The following is an 18598-nucleotide window of genomic DNA, read 5'->3' as shown; positions in this document are numbered from 1 at the left end:
TATCCTATGTGTTATTCCAAGTTACCCTCTATAACCGACGGCAGTGGTTTGATTCTGCTGAATCTTCTAGTAGTGATAATATATTATTATTTCAAACTAATAGAGTTGCCAAAGTTTTAAGTATTGATAGTTTTCCTCTACAAATTTTATTTTCTACAATTTTGTGAAGGCATCACCCCGCCATTTATTGGTTCCCTCAAACAGTTATATTAATTGTACAGCTATTATTATACATCTAATAAAAACATTTTGTTTCAGCTATATAAAATCAGGTGGAAACCTAATGGAAGTGTTAATAACAGACACGGGAAGTTTAGTGCCCATAGACAGACCAGCCGAATTGTTCCATCTAATCTCCAACTTCATAGACAACAAAGAGTTCAACTTTGTTCTTCCACCTGATTACGTCATCAATGAAAATTACACTGCGCCATATGTCGAGGAAACCAAAATTGAACCTAATGACGAGCACGTTAAGCTCACTATTAGCTTGATCGTGAATATAGTTCTTATTCTGTTACTGTTATTGGGAATAGTACTATTCTTGAGATTTAAGAAGAAGATCAAACAGCTCTATGGACCTGTGAGTGAAGGAGCGATGAATATGAGATAATTTATTACATATATGTTTGCAAGTCTAAAGTGTACTTAACTATAAACCATTTGATATAATAAATCAAATGACTTATATAAGTTGGAGTAAAAAAGTATGCCATTTCGTTTTCATACGCCATTAATTAATGCACAATATAAATTAAAACAAAAAGCATTTAATGCCGTATTATTTGAATTAAAAAAATAGGAGGAAAAATTAAAAATTCGTTGAGTAATTTTCTGTGGTTCCTATTGTATTATCTACTGTATAAGAACTAGTAATTTAATAAATAAGACCATGTTATTTTTTTAAATAAATGTTTTACGTGAAATGCTTTTTTATTATCATTATGAATTAATATTATATTATCTGTGACTACTTTACGTCAAATAAATTATGAACATATTGATAGGTAATCGCGGGTTCGTCCGTTCGTTCGCGCGATACAGCTAGTAATAGTTAAATAGAATAATACTTATTATAAAACTTTATATTAATTATAAAACTCCATAATTCACGGGTACCACAAGAAGTAAGATAACCGATGCTTTGGAAGGCTTACCTTATATGTTGGCAGGCGGTTACGCGCCCTCTCACTGTCATTATCCCCCCACATCACTGTGGAGGGCCTCCTAAATATGCGATATTATTATGCTTGGCATTTTTTGCAAGTGAAAATATTGCGTGATAAAGCATTTGCATTCAATACTTTTAAATTTTCCAACATTTTAAAAATGCATTTCAAATTCAACTCTATAAATTAAAACGCAAGAGTGATTTTATATTTTTTTATTATCATTTAATATGTTATGTAGAAGGTTGCCAGTCAATGAATTTATTGAGCATTGCCAGAGCCGCCTCAGGCTTGTCTGATGGTACCATATGTCCCGCACCGCGGACCATCACTTCAAGCAAATTTCCTCCTTCTTTGTAGTAACTGGAAAAATAAAACACGAAGTTCACTCAATTTTGTCAATTTTTAATTTTTATGTTTTCTATTATTTATATGCTATTTTATATACTTTTGCAGTTGAGCAGCTCAATTTAGAATTTTAAGGAAACGTTTAGAAAGAACGAAACGAAAAGAGTTTAGACCTATCCAATAAAAGAAAAAAAAATCAAGAATAGGCTCCGAAGTTACAAATTTCAGGTTTCCTTTGTTTATTCTTAACATACATATTACATAGTACATACCCTAATAATGTGTCATTGCTCATCAAAGGCTCTCTCGTAGCATTTTTATATTTAGCAGCACCCGAAAAAGACAGGGAGTTGTATGTGTTCACAGATGGATAGTATGGCACTATTGTGTCTAAGTGACCACTAAAAAAAATATAAAAAATAATTATTATCATAAGCTCTATTTACTTTGCGTCTGGACGGACTATGAAATTACTCGAAACAACGTACCTACTTGTAAAGCAATACTTTATAGTGATCCAAAAGCTCGTTTAACCATGGTTTTGCACTGTTCATGAAGTCTTGTGTAAGTTTTGTGTATACTTTGCCAATTTCTAAAAATTTCGTAGAACCGACGTGTAAACCTTCACGCATTTTCTTTGTTTCTAAAAACTTTTTATATTTCCTTGTAAAAATCTTACTGTCACTTAAATAATTGTACGGATTGGGTAAAAACGCAGCAAGTCGAAAAATAAGATGTCCATCAATAAAATCCTGAATGAGAAACAAAAAAAATTTAAATTATTTTATTAATACCTATAATATTATGATTTATTGCAAACTAGCTTCCGCCCGCGACTCCGTCCGCGCGGATGTCGGTCTTCGCGTGGATGGTTTATTTCTCCATTTTGAGTACCTCTGACAATTATATCTTATAAATATCTATTGGACCCAAATACGGCTAGGCTTATAATAATACGCAACGTGTGTTCGCGGTTCTATAGAACAACGTCTATGGATAAAACTGAAAAATTAAGATTAATTTTTTTCTACGTATTTTTCCAGGATAAAAAGTATCCTATTTTACGCCCAGGATAATAAGGTATAATTATACCAAGTTTCATCGAAATCGAACCGTTAGTTTTCACGTGATGCCTTCACATACAGACAGACAGACAGACAGACAGACAAAAATTTTTTTAATCACATATTTGGGTTTGGTATCGATCCAGTAACACCCCCTGCTATTTATTTTTTCAATATTTTCAATGTACAGAATTGACCCTTCTACAGATTTATTATATGTATAGATACCTATAGTCACTTCAAAATGTAGGTAGTTACCTACATTGAATTAAATTGGAAAAGTCATATTGTAATGAAAAATAAAAGCTTTTATTATTAATTATAGATATAGATTATATCCGATCAACACGTATATATTCAAGTGATACGGGATACCTATGTATTTTCTATTCTATGTATAACCTATAACCTATACCTGTATCTATAACCTATACCTACTTAATTGAAAATAATATTAACTACATACTTACCTAGTTTTATTCAGAAAAATAAAGATGAGGACTTACCGAATAAGCTTTGGCTATGTTTCCTTTTTTAATGTCATCCATAGTTTTGTTTTCTATAGCGGCAAAATATTTTGCAGTTCTATCATCAATTAAGCCGGTCTCTCGGAGAAATACACTACTGCATTGTAATGTTATTGGGTCGATAAATCCATTGCCAATCATGAGACCCTAGATAATATTATCGATAATACATATCTATGTTTTAAACATTATAAATGTGTTTATTTGGGGGCTAACCCAAGAAGCTTATATCTAATACACTGGAGATTGCACTATGAACGTTGACTTGTCACGGGAAGGTATGACCTTGAATGACGCCTGGTTGTTTTTTGTCCCTTTCACACCTAACTTGGCAAGTTGGTGTGAAAGGGATGAAGGAACAACCAGGCGTCATTCAAGGTCATACTTTCCCGTGACTTGTCAACGTTCATAGTGCAATCTCCAGTGTATTAGATATAAGCTTCTTGGGCTAACCCCTTCAAGTTAAATCAACAAGTCTAGAATTCGTGACTAGACATAAAAATATACGAGGCGATGCAAAAAATATTTTTAATTTTTATACACATATTTTTCACACCGCTGCAGCTGTTACAATCGGTAAAGAAAAACATCCTAAAAGAGATACCTAGCATGTGGTTGTGGATAGCATGTTCTCTGTAGAATCAATAAGTTTTATTCTTTACGTGAGAGTCGTTGTCATATCTATTGAAAAAGATAAATTCTGTCAAACAGTCAAACCTTCAAATTTATAGGTTCATCGGCATTTCTATGCCAATGGATTTGTATGGCGAGTGAGGGTATGTGCTTCCCGGCGTATGATTCTCCTGCGATATAGAATGGCACTCGTCGTAGATTCGGGAACATCGTCATGAATTGTTGTAACGCTGAGTACAGATTTTCTGCTATCTAAAAAGGAATATTTAAATGGAAAATACATTTATCTGCGAGTTTATAAAATCAAAAAGTTTTACCATTGCGTTTCGGAGTGGTTTGCTTGCGTTCTGATTTTGCTTGTCCTGGCGGATCACAGAGACGTCGTGAGAAAAATTAGTAGACTACATGCAGTACTTACAGTAGAACTACAATTATGTACATATTACCGTAGTTTGATTAGTTGCGTATCCTTCTAGATTCGAAAAGCTAAAACCAGTGCCAACTGGATTGTCGATGAAGAGAAGGGAATATTTATCTCCCCAGGAATATTTGTTCTCTAAAATAAAAGATAATGTGATAATTGAACAGTTTAATAAGTAACCGTTATTGTGTATTTAGTTTACCCTCATAGGAGGCTCGTATCCCTGCAGTGGGAACATAATGGCCTGATGACGTAAAAAATCACAATACCTACCTTATTTTAATTATTAGGTACATTATGTTTACATATTTTATTTTATTACGTTTCTAAAACAGATAGAGACATCGAGATGGATGGAAATGGTAAGAAAATCAGTTTTTTTTTCTGTAAAATCACAGGAGAACGAAAAAGAACATTGAACCTTTACACATATTGGTTGCTTAATACATTTTGTTCATACTTTTCATTTCCATATTTTCTGAAATAGTGAACGGCCCGATTTCTTCAAACAGTCCATACATAGATGACGCACCGGGACCGCCTTGCAGCCACAGAATTAAGGGCGTATCTTCCACAGGTTTATCCATAACAGGGAAATACCAGAACCAAAGATTTCCATTGTATTTCTCATTTACCTGCACACAAAAACATTAGACGAAACAGGCATAAGGTAGTTAACAGTTACCCATAAGTCATAACCCTTTTATTTCTTCAGAGGTCAAAATAAAGTAGGTACTTAGTTACCTACTTATAATTTTTTTAGGTGGGGTCTTTGAATTGTGCAAGCGAAATATTTTCTTCACATATTTATAGTAAAATTTATACTTAATGCTGTCCTCTGAAGAATTAAAAAGATTATAGGTACTTACTAACAACGAACGCACAAATTAGGACCAATAGGTACCAAATCCTGTAGGTAGATACCTATCAATTATTGTACAAGTGAGTTTTTTTTTCTTTTACTTTTTCTATTTATGTTCACTGTGAGACGTAGAGGAAACAATTGTTAATGTTACCATTGTATGTCATTAATTTATATATTACACGGGTTTAATTGTTTCTGTAAGATCTCCAAATAAATAAATAAAATAAATAAATCGAGAAAGTATGAAAAAATACTTATAGCAAATCATTTTAAACTCACAGTAAAGTAACCGGCATAACTTTTCACTCCAGGCATTGTGCAATTCGAATTTACTTCTGCAACTGATCTCGCTTTTTCTAATTCATTGTTCTTCAGCAATTGTGTCAATATTAGTGGCTTTTCATCTGTGGTATCTTCAGGAGCTTCGTAATCTGTATTATATGTGCGTTCCAATAAAGCACGGTATGGATCTTGGCCTGCGTGCGGAATATATCCCATTGTTAAACTTAGTAAACATCTAAAAAAAAGTATTGTTTTAAATTATCCAATTCTTAGGGATAGAAGTACAAAATACTTTTCATTGGAAAAAGTTAATATTGAAAAAATCAAAGTCAAAGTCGTACATTTTCAAAAATAATAGTTTTACGATCATGATTATCGCACGAGTATTTTGGCAACAAATTAAAATAAAGCTTATCTAGCATTTGTTACACTTTATATACCTACCTACCTAGATGAACGTTATAAATTGCTAATCTAATTAAAAAAGTCGTAATTAATTATATCAACCTAAAACTTTGATATTGTTAAACTAATGCTCATTATATTTTTTACATTTACTTACATGGCAGCCCTAATCACAAAATTGTAGATAAATATCATTAGATACGAATAATGAGAAAAAAAAATAGTGTGTGTGCCGAGCACACGTGTCATAAGTGAAACTTCCTTGGCAAGATTTAAAGACACCAAAATCGTCGCTTTACTCCATGACGTGCGGTAGGTATGACGTGACCTTGAAATTTTACTCTCGACGCGCCTAAAGAAGTTTCACTTCAAAAATGTTTAGAATATTGCTCATGATAAAAATAAATAATAATAATATACTTAGCGGTTTACAAAATTTCCACGGTAAGTAATTCAAAATTGTAGGAACAATCTCTCAATGATAGGTACCTACGGCCACAAGGTACGGCACTTATTTCATTCATGGACGAATATAAATGATTTCATTATTACCTTTTAGTTACCGACAGGTATAAAGATTTAAAAATTCTGATGGAAGGAAAATCACAGCACAGGCCTTTCGTGTATTGTGAAGATTTTTAAGTGTTTTGTTTTTTCACATAAAGTTTTTGATAAGACATTAGGTATTCACTCAGAATTTTAATAAAAATATAACTATCTAGAAATTTATAAAGAATAGAAAAAATTCGATCACGAGGCGGGACTCGAACCCGCATCCCTTCGCGCCATTCCGGGGCGGATGCCCAACCAACTCAGCCACTCGTGACCCTACCCTACCCTCTACCCTACCCTCTGGGTCACGAGTGGCTGAGTTGGTTGGGCATCCGCCCCGGAATGGCGCGAAGGGATGCGGGTTCGAGTCCCGCCTCGTGATCGAATTTTTTCTATTCTTTATAAATTTCTATTTATAAAGCATTTGAATGCCATAAAACCAAAAAATATAAATTCAAAAATATATCTACCAATTTATGATTCTAAAACCAACCTGAACAAAGACTAAAGTTAAAGTTGGGTAAATAAAACGCAGTTTATTTAATACTATTTATATTCTTCTATGAATCTGTCAATTATGAACTTGGCGACATCAGGCTGTTCTTCCGGCACCATGTGACCAGCTCTTCTTATCAACACCTCTGCGAAATTTCCCCCACTTTTCTTGTACCTGGGATAAATTACTACATTATGCAATGATATCATGAGTAAAAGGTGTAGATAGGTAACTAACACTAGAAATTCAAAAACAGCAAACTAACGTTCCCACCGTTTTATTTAATAAAAACAAAATTTCGAATGAAGAATGATGAAAACTGATAACAGGCTAGGTAACTAGGTTCAGTGCCTTTAAATAATCTATCTCATACATCAGAAAAAAGACTATTAAACACGAATTCATTAATTCGAACTACTAGTTCCTGTGATTAGAGCGTTCAAACAAACACCAAAATATAATTAAGACAATATTCTCAATGTTATTTGTTACTTTAAATAAAACTTACGCCACAATTGTTCCATCGATAGCGTTTCGTAGCCGTCGCCGCGAGGCTTTAATATATTCAGGGCGACGAGACCAGTTCAATTTGGAGTACAAATTCCTTGACAGACCATAGGGCAGGATAACATCTAATTGACCGCTAGGAAAAAAAATATTTTATAAACCGCAGTCATACCGCACCGCAGTGCACCTAGACCAGAGAGACAAAAACGTGAAGCTTTTACTTCAATTGAAATAACATGTTTCTGAAACTTCACAAAAAACACAGTTCAATCAAGACAAGACTTTCCAGAAAATAAAAACTTTTGATATTTATAGGTAACTATATCGATCTTCTTAAAAAGCTTAAAATTTGTGAAAAATTCTACGTTCGCAGCTATAAATTTTCATCAATTAAGTACATTGTACACATTAACGATAGTCGATTTATGTGTGTTTCATTTCACTAGTGAAGTTTTGAGGTTTTTACCTGTAGCACATAACCCCATAATGCTCCAATAGCTCTTCCACGAACGGTTTCGTGGTATTCATCATATCTGGCTGCATCTTCTGATACACCAGTTGATTGTTGAGATGGAAAGAAGCATTCCCTACATGAATCGCTTCGCGTATATCGTGTCTATTGACAAACGCTTCGAATGCTGGCGCCCCGCCCCCTTGGTCCATGTTGAAGTTATAGAAACTGACGCCACTGTGCTTTTTAATGTACTCTAACGTTTTGTTGAAACCCTGTAATTAAATTGATTGAGGCCACCAGGATCCCCCAGCCCGATCCCCCAGGGGATCCTAGTGAACTCATCGGTTCATCAGAATCCCCTCATAATAAAATGAAGTAAAGATGTTATCACTGTTAGTTTCATTGTTTAGTAAAGGTGGTGTAGTAGTGTAATAATTTTTTTTAGTCGAAATAGCTAAGTAACTATGCGAGATGGAAAAAAATATCTTACCAACAGTTTTTTTTTTAAAGTACGGAACTTCTGAAACTTATGATGGATTTAAAATAAGTTTATATTCATTACGAATTTTTAGGCATAATTACCAAAGCTGCATCCAACATGCGTTCCTCATGAATAGCCTGAACCGTATCTTGTTCAATGATTTTCAACACTTCGACCTGTGTATCATCTAATAGGCCAAGAATTCTAGAAAAATCGCTATAATGCATCATACTAAGCGGGTCTATTAATCCGTTTCCGATGGCAATACCCTATAATATGAGATTTTAAATGTATTAGCATAGCAATAAAATGATAGAATCAACAAAATCTGAAATAACTGGAATTTTAAGGAAATCTTTGTGGGTATTAAAAATATTTGAAAGAAGAGTAATTAACTTAACTTTTATTATGCAACGATTTCTTACATTTAGGCATTTTTTTTTGTCACTCATAAGACGAAGTGAAGTGAAGAAAGTCTGATTATCCTTATTTGTACTATGCGAAAAGCACTATGGCCACAGATTAGATACTAGTTCCTATACCAGGCTTACTTACCCTTAAGTTAATAGGGTATTTGTTCTTTCGCCTATGAATTTGAATAGCTAGAGCCGGGACGTATTTCCCGGCGTATGATTCTCCCATTACAAACAGTGGTGCTTCCTTTAACTCGGGGAATAACTCCAAAAATTGTATTAGAAATTCGTGCATCTGTTCCCCCACCTGTTAAAGTTACAGTTAAAAGTAATATCCATTTAGGTAATTTAATTGTTAAACGATTAGTCATTCTACCTTGCATAAGAATATGATATCAAAAATTAATATTAATCTCGATTTCAAAAATAAATATAAAGCTGTGAAGTCATCCAGATCTTGTAAAACCGCGAAAAGTGTTGAATTTATCAATATGACAATGTGTACAAAAACCAACTAATTAATTATACACAATTAATTATTGCGCTATCAAGGCATTATATCAAAATCACACTCGTACATAAAATATAAATAAAATAATTGCGCAAGAAGTCGTACATCATCTTCATTATTCGTGTATCCTCGATCATCGCCTGTAAAACTGAATCCAGTACCCACGGGTTGATCCAGAAACAGCAGCGAATAATTCGAAGCCCAAGTAACTGGCCGTTCAATTACTGAAATAATTTTAAAAATTTCAAATTCTCGTCGACCTTTTAAAAATAATAAATAATGCTACAAGTACACAGAATTTAACGACAGTTTTGACAGCTCTGAAATAATGAAAAGGCATACCTTTATCATCTTCTACTTGAAATGGTCCTATGATATCGAATAAGCCTTTCAGAGATGAGTAACCCGGTCCGCCTTGCAACCAAATAATCAATGGGGTCGTACTCATATTTGATTTTGGAAAGAACCAGAAGAACAGATTGCTATCATATTCATCCTTCACTGTTATGAAGCCGGAGTAACTCATTATGTTCAGGAATTTAGAGGAATCTACCTCCGCTAAACTTCGAGCAACATTGACGCTCCCATTTCTAATATGAGGCGTTAAACGTAAACAGTCTATGGATACGGTTTCTGATGTGAATGATAGACGAAACGTTAAGCTACAATAGAAAATTTATGGTCATTATATTTACAAGTGCATTTAATAATGGTTGTATGCTCTACCATGGTGATTCGTTTCTAAATATCGCCTATATAACTAATACCTATATATCATTAGACATATTTACGACATTACCACGAAGGAGGGTCTAAATTTGTGATTTTAAGTTGTTTTTAGGATAGAAGGGCTTCAATTAATTTTAATTTATGAATTGTTAGCAGTGAGTAGGTACTAACCTTTCCTTAAAGACTGGACTTTATTGGGATGACATGGTTGACTTTATTTTGCTAGAGGAATGCTTTTAAACGGTAAGTAAGTATTAAATTGAAGATTTAATAAATAGTAAACTATAATATTATTACAAACATTCGATAAGAACGTGAACGTTACAAATATTTGTCTACAGTTATTCAATTAAGTAGCAGATACTTATCTAATAATTAGAAATAGCATTTGCCAAACGAGTCTAGATACCGATACGACAGGTTTGAGGTAAATGTACCATATAATTACTATTAGATTATTATACTGTATAAAAGGTAATATTACAAACCAGAATAATATAAGAACACTGAACAGCGGGTCTACCTTCATTATGGCGTGAAATGAACTGATTCATTCCAATGTTTCCGATTGAAAGTAAACTCATAATGAACTGTGAAGATAATTCTGTTATTCACTGAACAGTTTTAATCAATCATATCGAACATATTGAGCGAGAGTTTCTTATTGATGTCGTTTAGTGAATTAAATGTAGAGTCCATTCGTGCATGGCATGAAATATTAGGTAATCATTTGTTATGTTCCTGAATAAGTATGCCTATATACAGAGGTGGTTTATACGGATATTGTAAATTAAATAATAATTACATCACTACATAAGTAGATACTAGATAGTACATAGGAATACTACAAAGTCGCTTCCCACTTCTGTCAGCCCCTATCTCTGCTGATCTTTAAAACCAAGCAACGAATTGTCATGCATTTTTTTTAATAGAGTGGTTCAGGAGGCAGGTTTAAGTAGGAAATAGGAATATATAATAATATGTTAAGTTTATATAAAGCGAACGAAAAGCTACCGGAAGAAATAATTGTGTGATAGTAGTGATAAATGAATCATAGGATCAAAACCTCAAAAAATTCACATTACTCAATTTTCATTAATTGCGTCTTCGACGTCGAATCTTAATTAAACATGATAAGAACGCCGGTAAAAAAAGGGACCCGTTTGTAGGCACGGTGTTTATGAACAAGGTGAGATTAATCATTATGTTATTCTGAAATTGTAATAGATACATCACATTTTTTATATTTTTTTGTCAGCCTGTTTGAATTATTAATCGGGTAAAACAAAATTTCAAATCAAAATTCCGGGGTTGATATTTTACTGTTAAATTAAATTGAAGTTATAAATACCCACCATGTTTTATAAAAAATGTAATTAAACATACTTATATTCTCCGAATGTAGGTATCACATAAACCTTCCAATATGCATAACAATAAAGCACTAGCCCATTCTTACTACTCGTATAATTAAATAAAAAACACAACATCCTTGAAACTGATTTATATTCAATACGGAGCTTCGGACCCTTTTCACAGCCTATCTGAGATATCTTAAAAGACGCACCGATAACTCGGAACGTTAATTTAAATGTAAAACACACGGTCAGAAAAAACCGACGACCGTGGGAAATATTATCTAGGAGCTTTTGTACGGTCACTTCATTAAGGTTGTAGGAGATGCGTATCACGTAGCAAATGTAACGCATATCGATGTTTGTTTTACTATCAACATCCTAAATATAGAGCAAATCACATTAAAAGCGTGCAAGAATCTATCGTAAGCGCGAATGTCGGGAGCCGGGAGCGTGGGAGCGCGTTCATGCTAAACAGGTCATTGGTACCCTATACCTGTTCGCGCATCACATAAAGCGTGTTACACTTTTAACTCATTAGTATTTTTAATTAATAGTTGTCTTGTATTTAATTTTTTCTTGTATATGTATGATTAAACTGAAAACTATAAAAAGCTGACACATCCTTATACTTATTCCATTTTGCGCATCATCGATTTTAATTTTAAGAATCTTTTACACTTTTCACATTAAAAGCATTGTATGCTTAGCTTACAATTTATTAGTTAAAACAAAATCGAACTCTAGTCCCTAGAGGCCTAGACCACAGTTGCCTAACCTCTATAGAGCTTCTTTGTTTCAGTTTTGTGTAATTTGATGAGGGCTGTAAAAATTTTAACAGTTAAGTAAGTAGATATATGTTATTGATATTTAATTTAATATTTAAAAAATGTTTCACCCAATTATATGTTTTAAATATTTCTTCTAAAATATTGTTTCCTAACTTTATTTTCTTGTTTTAAATATTTTTTTTAATATATCAAGCATTTTAATAGAATAAATTTCATTTATTATTAGGTAAAAATTTTAATTTTAAAATCAAAATCCATAAAGCATATCTACATCCGTAAATAACATAAATCAAATCTATCTTAAAAAAATAAATAAAGCGAAACTTTATAAGCAAAATAATATCTATCAATAAAAATATCAGAGCACCCTGTACAAACGATCGAGATAAATCCAAGTTCAAGGCGCAAGTACAAACGAGAAACGGCGGGGTATACAAGATTCCTGCCGCTAGTACTACGGCCCATTCCGCGGTGGGCCAGGGACACTAGACCACGGACCCATCAGTGTGAACAGACCACGAGAGCGAGTCACAGATTAGTAAATACTAAATAGTTACGGAGTGCCAATCGAAAGTTCAAAATGTTTACCATGTTCAAATGGCTCATCTTTCTCACGTGAGTATCGTGGTTTTGGTTACCATAGTGACGGAGTTAAGTGCTTTTGGCGCGAAAATATTTGGCTAGACAGGCTAGTTGTATTTTTTTTTTATATTGTGATAAACAAGGATAAGCCTTACGATAAAAATTAAACTGTGTAATTATATATTATGTAATCTCTTTCTCTACTTATATTATTTCGCAAACAATCATAAATTCATAATTAAAATACCTACCTAGCAGGATAAAAATAGATTGAAGATAAACTCTAAATCGAAAATATTACCTTGAAAAGCTATGTTATTGTTGTTTACATTTTTCTAAGAATGCTTTAATTAGAAAACCAGAAAGAAATTACAAAGGCCATAAATGTAACTTATGATTTACGGTCGAAATTTTTAGATTTCTCACGTACATTATAGAGTGACTAGGTTGTATTTTAAAATTTAATTTATAACCATTTCAAGTTATCGTTCCCAGTGGGATTAAAAATGTTTAATAATATGGCAAAAATATTAAAACATTAATTAAGAATTTATCTTTTATAGAGCCTCTACATAAAATCGTCTCGGAATTTATATTACATCTATGTAATTGTTATAGTTTTAAGGGATTACATAGCATAATTTAAACAATTTTCTTAGTCCTAATCAATCAAGTTTTAGGAAATATCCTAAAACCAGAAAAATACGTTATATTGATTCAAAAGCTGATGTATTTTTGTTGTATACGTAGGTACGCTAAAATTAAAATAAATACAAAATCTGCTATTTTATAATTTCAAAATTATCTTATAACACAATTTTATTGTTGTAATATAAACAAACATATTCCAATCATTTCCACTATCGGAGTATTTGTTTTTACCATAACATTAACCGGTACATCTAGTTTGAGAGCGTGGGAACATCGTGGTATGGCGCCATCGAGAGCCTATCTTCATTCTAGGACAAAGCCTTTCGATCCTAGACGTTTCATCATATTAGGAAGTCTACGTATAGTTATATAATATTCCTTACTTTATAAATTTTTAATGATGTAGACGTATTATTTTACATTCAAATGTTTTAATTACCTTGGTTAAAACTACAATAATTAATATGGTAAATTCATTAAAATATTATCTTAGTTTAATCAGAGCTTGCTTTTTCCTCCGTATATTTTTTTACTATGCGTTCATAATTATGTTTATATTTTTCGAAAAACTTTCCTCGATTTTTAGGCTAGGTAAAAGTTAGACGACAATTAATTCTACTTCCACCATGTGCTGCTATTCTGCCTAAAAAACATTTCACTGTACGAACTATTGAATCGTAAACAATGGACTGTTGTTAATTATTTAAAATAATAATTTAAAAAATATATTCATGAGTTTTCAATCTATAGTGGTTTAAAGTTAACTCAAAAATGGAGCATTTTCGTAAATTTTCTAAAAAATCTTAGAGAAAGTGTAAGAAATGTTATAGTATGCTATATATTCGTGATCTACTCAATAAGCTCTTTCATTTGATACCCCACACGGCATGTTTTGGAAATTTTTATTTTTTTCTTTGTATGCCATATTTTATTACCGGGGTGGGGGGAGGAGGACCACAAAACTGGTTGGCAACATCTGTCTATAGGATGCCTGGGATCTATACAATATATCAGAAGTCAGATTTAGGTCCGCTATTTTTGCAAACGAAACTCCACTGAGAGTCCGGTCTAACTCACATACTTAAAATTTGATTCCTTTACTATGTAATCATTAGAATGATAATATTTTTTTCAGATACACACATACAATAATATGTTTAGATCCCTACTCGTTACCCGACTTGCCTCCCGGGGAAGCGCCAGAGCCCATACTGACTTTCATGGAAGAAACGTATCGGTCTGGCCGGGGCAAAGCTACCCACGATGCGGGAGAACCCCTCCTCTTGACGCCAATGATTGAGGCAAATAAACTGGAAGAGGCAAGAAATGCCGCTCGAGTGGAGTCTGAATATATTTTACCTGATATGGAAAGCTACGCTGGGTATTTAACTGTGAGTACTTACATTATTATGATTTATGGCAGATTAGATCCTGATTATTTATATTTTTCACAAAGGTACATTTCGTCGAAAGTATATTTCGTCTTTTTATTACCGCAGATGTTTCGCGTACTTACTTATTAATTTTAGAACCAAATTATTAAACATAAGATTAAAGTTTTATTAGATGAAATTCTAAGCCTAACGCTAGATTGTTATTCTGTATTATCCATGCATCTTTTTTGCGCAAAAGTTTAAAATTTGTTTTAACTTGATATAAATTTTATTTCAGGTAAATAAGGAATACAATGCAAACTTATTTTTCTGGTACTTCCCAGTCATGGGTCCCCCAGTTGAAGAGACACCTTGGCTCATTTGGCTTCAAGGAGGGCCTGGTGCGTCTTCCTTGTATGGATTATTCACAGAGATCGGACCTTTATCTGTCACAGACGATTTTCGTATAGAAGGTACAATGTTGTAATATATGAAATATTAATATTAGTAAATTTATTTCCTTCGATAAAGGTACTTAATACTTATCGTACGCAGGAATAGGCGGAGAAGTACAATTTCCTGAATTTTATAATGGTGAATTTCTAAAATTTGTATTGTCAATTTACAGAAGTAAAGTACTCCTGGGGCAAGAACCACTCTCTGCTATTCATCGATAATCCAGTTGGAACTGGTTTCAGTTTCACTGATGACGACAGAGGCTACGCTACTAATCAAACAACGGTAAAAAATTTATCCATATTAATTATCTATATTATTAATTATTGTATAAGATTGTGTTCGTTATTTGATCTGAAACAGCTGAACCGAATTTTAAGGAACTGTTTTGTGTACCTAAACAGTACCTATATCTATATTCTGGTCTAGAATAGTAAATATTTTTGTATTTTTTATAGTCTGTTCTGACAAAACTTCATTTACTTATTGTATTTTAACTATTTATATTTTTTAGATCGGTGAAAATCTGTACACTGCTGTCCAACAGTTTTTGACGTTATTCCCGGAGCTTCGAAAAGCTCCGCTCACGATAACCGGGGAATCATACGCCGGTAAACACATTCCGTCACTTGCTATCCAAATTTTGTGGCATAGACAGGAGGATCCATCAATTAATTTGCAGGTACATAGTTATTATACAAAATTTACACTATTTTAATAAAATTGTTGACATAAAATACGACAGATACAATTACAAAGTTATGTTAACTGCGTCGTGATCTCCAAAAAAAGCTATGTATAAAGACGTGCACTAGAGTAGGTATCTAACTATAGCGGTATTTACATAGTAATGTCCGTTAAATCTAGATGTATATAGCTTGTAAAATAATAAAGAATTTTGAAATAAGCTTTATAAACATTCATCGCAATATTGTTTACCTAGTACCTACTCCCAAATATTCTAATTTCCATAACTCTCTCGTAAATTAGTTATTCCCTTTCAGGGTCTCGCAATAGGAAATGGCTTTATCGACCCACTCACTCTTCAAAGATACAGTCATTTCGTCAGAGAGACAGGTCTAGTCGACGACAAAGTTGCAAACTTCATGAACCAAATCGAAACAGCCGTAACGCAATTTATAAACAATGGCGAAATGTTGAAGGCTTATGCGGTAAGTGATTAAAACCTATATGTAGTTATTACAAAGTCTATATCGATTTTTTAACCACACATTATATCCTCAGTTGATACGGTCACAAAAACAATGAGCAGAGAAAAAAAGTGAGTTAATGGTAAATTACTTATGATGATCTAATAAATTGTTTCAGTACTACAACTATTTACTGCAACTCTTCCTCTCGGAATCAAAACTGAACAACCTATACAATTACCTTCAAGACTCGATAAGTTTAGATGGCTCGTACCTCGAATATATAGAAAGAGATGACGTCAGACGAGCGTTACATGTTGGCAACACCAACTTCACTTCAATAGGTGTGGTGTATAGAAAACTGGTGCCAGATTTCATGGGCAGCGCGAAACCTTGGCTCGAAGAATTACTTGAAAACTACAAGGTCATGCTCTATAAGTAAGTATAAGTTCGCTGTATACGATAGATACACAAAGATAAGCCGTATATGCTTAGCGTATATAAGACTCCTTTCCTTCTAATTAAAATTTGGGAGATCATATATGCGGTCAGGCGTGGCCACAGTAGGGCGAAAAGATGCGAGTCCTTATTCTGTCTCATGATCGCTTTCATTTCTTTTAAATTTATCCGATTTTATTTGCATTTTAATTATATAAAACTAAAATATTATAATGATGTAACTCTCTGATGGTAATAGACTTAACCGATTTAAAGAAAGAGCACGCTCTCAATTTAGCCGGCTCTAAGCCCAGTATGTCATAATTTTTCAGTAATCTGTTTTTTTAATTATAATTAGTTACATACCGTAAACTAATAAATTATAATCCATTTTCCAGCGGCCACTTGGACATCATTGTGGCCTACCATCCATCAGTAAACACCTACGATTCGTTAACATTCAGTGGTACTTCTGAGTTTCGTGTTACGCACCGAAGACCTTGGTTCCACGACGGACAACTAGCTGGGTAATTTCAAATATTTGTTATTATTAACACAGATATTATAACACTATGGTATAGCTATACTATAAATTATAAGTAGGTATTGAATTGAGTCATTACTCATTAAGGTGACTAATTGCTGCATCGGAATATCCTTTTGTGTATGCTTGAGTGCGTATGGTGTGCGTAAAAGGCGTCATAATAATTATTTTTTATGTAAATGGTGAAAATTAAATACGAGCTGCACAGTCCATACACAATATTGATTTTATTTTAAATTAAGAGTGAAAGATCATAGTTTTTTTCTTCTTGTTCTTTTTTTTCAAAGTTTTTTTTTAATTCACAGATATTATAAAATAGCGGGAAACCTCACTGAGGTGATGATTCGTGGAGCCGGTCACATGGTGCCGGCTGACAAGCCAGCGGCCGCACTCGGCCTTATATCAGCCTTTGCTCGTGGTATATCATTATACGAAGATACAGGCTCATTAGTGGATATAGAAAAAAACTCATCAAGAACTCATCAACTTCCACTCAACTAATGCAATCATTTAAAACTAATTTATTGCAAGTCGCCGTGATCCTGAAAATAATTAAAACATTCCTATTACATAGATTTGATTTAGGATTATGTAAATAAATAATTATTTTTAATTATATTTATCATTTAAATAAAAAATAAAGTACCTAATGTATAAAACTTGATTATTATTTATACCTACACACCCCATAGGTTTTTTTTAATTAAACGTAGACTATCTACTTCTTTAGTAAGTATATGAGTAAAATATGTCTAAAGATAAGTCAAAATACCTACACGGATTCCATTCACAATTATCTTCACACAATAAAACGACACAATGGAATAATTAGGTATGGTTTCCTACTAGACATAATACCTAAATTCAACTGCCCGACCACACACTCGACGAGTGGTATGGGAAGTAACGAGGAAAGTAGGCAGAGACATAATGTGGACACGTTACTCGTCATGCCACTCGTCGTGCTCATCGTCCTGCTCACTGCTCCCCATTTTGTCGGTATTTGCGCGCGAGTCAAAGGACTGGCAATACGAGTGCGAAATGAGGAGCGTCGCGATCATCCCCCTTATATTACTTTACTACTCTTTGGTCGCGATTAATCGCGCGAGTAGAGCAGTGTGTGGCCAGAGCCAGAGGACAATGTCGCGGCGAATAACGGCAGCGCGATGAGCAGCACGAGGATCATAGTGTGGCGACGACATAATATCAAAATATGCTTGACGAAATCGAAAAATTAAAAACCAAAATGCATGTATTGTACACTTGTTTCTGACACAGGGCAAGTAATATAGGTTTCTGATGCACTAGTCAGGATGTGCATCTGGAGGTAGGTATAGAAAATATTATCTATGTTTTTGGGTAACTAGCCGCTCGACCGGCTGCCTTATTACGTATCTTGC

At 33.4% G+C, this 18598-nt stretch overlaps 4 protein-coding genes across 5 annotated transcripts in view; 2 read left to right on the top strand and 2 right to left on the bottom strand.

Annotated features, from left to right (window-relative positions):
* The window catches only part of LOC123705830 (venom serine carboxypeptidase-like), a 6805-nt gene extending 5879 nt beyond the window's left edge, over positions 1-926 (top strand). The window contains exon 8 of the mRNA XM_045654867.1: positions 259-926. Coding sequence (XP_045510823.1) covers positions 259-613 — 355 coding nt within the window. The 3' untranslated portion in view covers positions 614-926. The remainder of the gene's footprint in view (positions 1-258) is intronic.
* A 476-nt stretch (positions 927-1402) lies between these two features.
* On the bottom strand, positions 1403-5693 carry LOC123706015 (vitellogenic carboxypeptidase-like). Its single transcript, XM_045655135.1, has 9 exons — positions 5651-5693; positions 5307-5544; positions 4623-4797; positions 4188-4297; positions 3826-3993; positions 3088-3255; positions 2010-2269; positions 1790-1918; positions 1403-1532 (listed from the first exon to the last, which is right to left on the bottom strand). Exons 1-9 carry the CDS (start codon positions 5677-5679, stop codon positions 1403-1405), a joined length of 1407 nt encoding a protein of 468 aa, XP_045511091.1. The 5' UTR covers positions 5680-5693.
* Positions 5694-6801: 1108 nt separating this feature from the next.
* On the bottom strand, positions 6802-10457 carry LOC123705832 (venom serine carboxypeptidase-like). Of its 2 annotated transcripts, none has more exons than XM_045654870.1 (8): positions 10346-10457; positions 9471-9790; positions 9234-9352; positions 8760-8924; positions 8306-8473; positions 7736-7995; positions 7271-7405; positions 6802-6936 (listed from the first exon to the last, which is right to left on the bottom strand). In XM_045654870.1, exons 1-8 carry the CDS (start codon positions 10384-10386, stop codon positions 6813-6815), a joined length of 1332 nt encoding a protein of 443 aa, XP_045510826.1. In that variant the 5' UTR covers positions 10387-10457; the 3' UTR covers positions 6802-6812. The 2 variants fall into 2 exon arrangements, with proteins under 2 accessions (XP_045510826.1, XP_045510827.1); XM_045654871.1 differs by lacking the exon at positions 10346-10457 and adding an exon at positions 10029-10091.
* A 1987-nt stretch (positions 10458-12444) lies between these two features.
* Positions 12445-17807, top strand: LOC123705831 (venom serine carboxypeptidase-like). The gene is made up of 9 exons (XM_045654868.1): positions 12445-12618; positions 14372-14627; positions 14908-15082; positions 15238-15350; positions 15580-15747; positions 16070-16237; positions 16395-16654; positions 17053-17181; positions 17504-17807. Exons 1-9 carry the CDS (start codon positions 12584-12586, stop codon positions 17697-17699), a joined length of 1500 nt encoding a protein of 499 aa, XP_045510824.1. The 5' UTR covers positions 12445-12583; the 3' UTR covers positions 17700-17807.
* Positions 17808-18598: the final 791 nt, after the last annotated feature.

The sequence above is a fragment of the Colias croceus genome, chromosome 3 (assembly GCF_905220415.1).
Source record: "Colias croceus chromosome 3, ilColCroc2.1".
Taxonomy (NCBI): Eukaryota; Metazoa; Arthropoda; class Insecta; order Lepidoptera; family Pieridae; genus Colias; species Colias croceus.
Note: the sequence above shows the minus strand (reverse complement) of the source record. Positions and strands in the feature narration are given on the sequence as shown.

Coding starts and splice junctions, on each gene's coding strand:
- LOC123706015 (XM_045655135.1), bottom strand. CDS start 5,679: ATGATCGTAAAACTATTATTTTTGAAAAT. Junction 4,798..5,306: donor GTTATGCCGGTTACTTTACT/GTGAGTTTAAAA, acceptor TTTTGTGTGCAG/GTAAATGAGAAATACAATGG. Junction 3,256..3,825: donor ATGAACCTATAAATTTGAAG/GTTTGACTGTTT, acceptor AATATTATCTAG/GGTCTCATGATTGGCAATGG.
- LOC123705831 (XM_045654868.1), top strand. CDS start 12,584: ATGTTTACCATGTTCAAATGGCTCATCTTTCTCAC. Junction 15,748..16,069: donor ATCCATCAATTAATTTGCAG/GTACATAGTTAT, acceptor ATTCCCTTTCAG/GGTCTCGCAATAGGAAATGG. Junction 16,238..16,394: donor AAATGTTGAAGGCTTATGCG/GTAAGTGATTAA, acceptor AAATTGTTTCAG/TACTACAACTATTTACTGCA.
- LOC123705832 (XM_045654870.1), bottom strand. CDS start 10,386: ATGAAGGTAGACCCGCTGTTCAGTGTTCTTATATTATTCTG. Junction 9,791..10,345: donor AGTGTTCTTATATTATTCTG/GTTTGTAATATT, acceptor TTTCTATTGTAG/CTTAACGTTTCGTCTATCAT. Junction 9,353..9,470: donor TCAAGTAGAAGATGATAAAG/GTATGCCTTTTC, acceptor AAATTATTTCAG/TAATTGAACGGCCAGTTACT.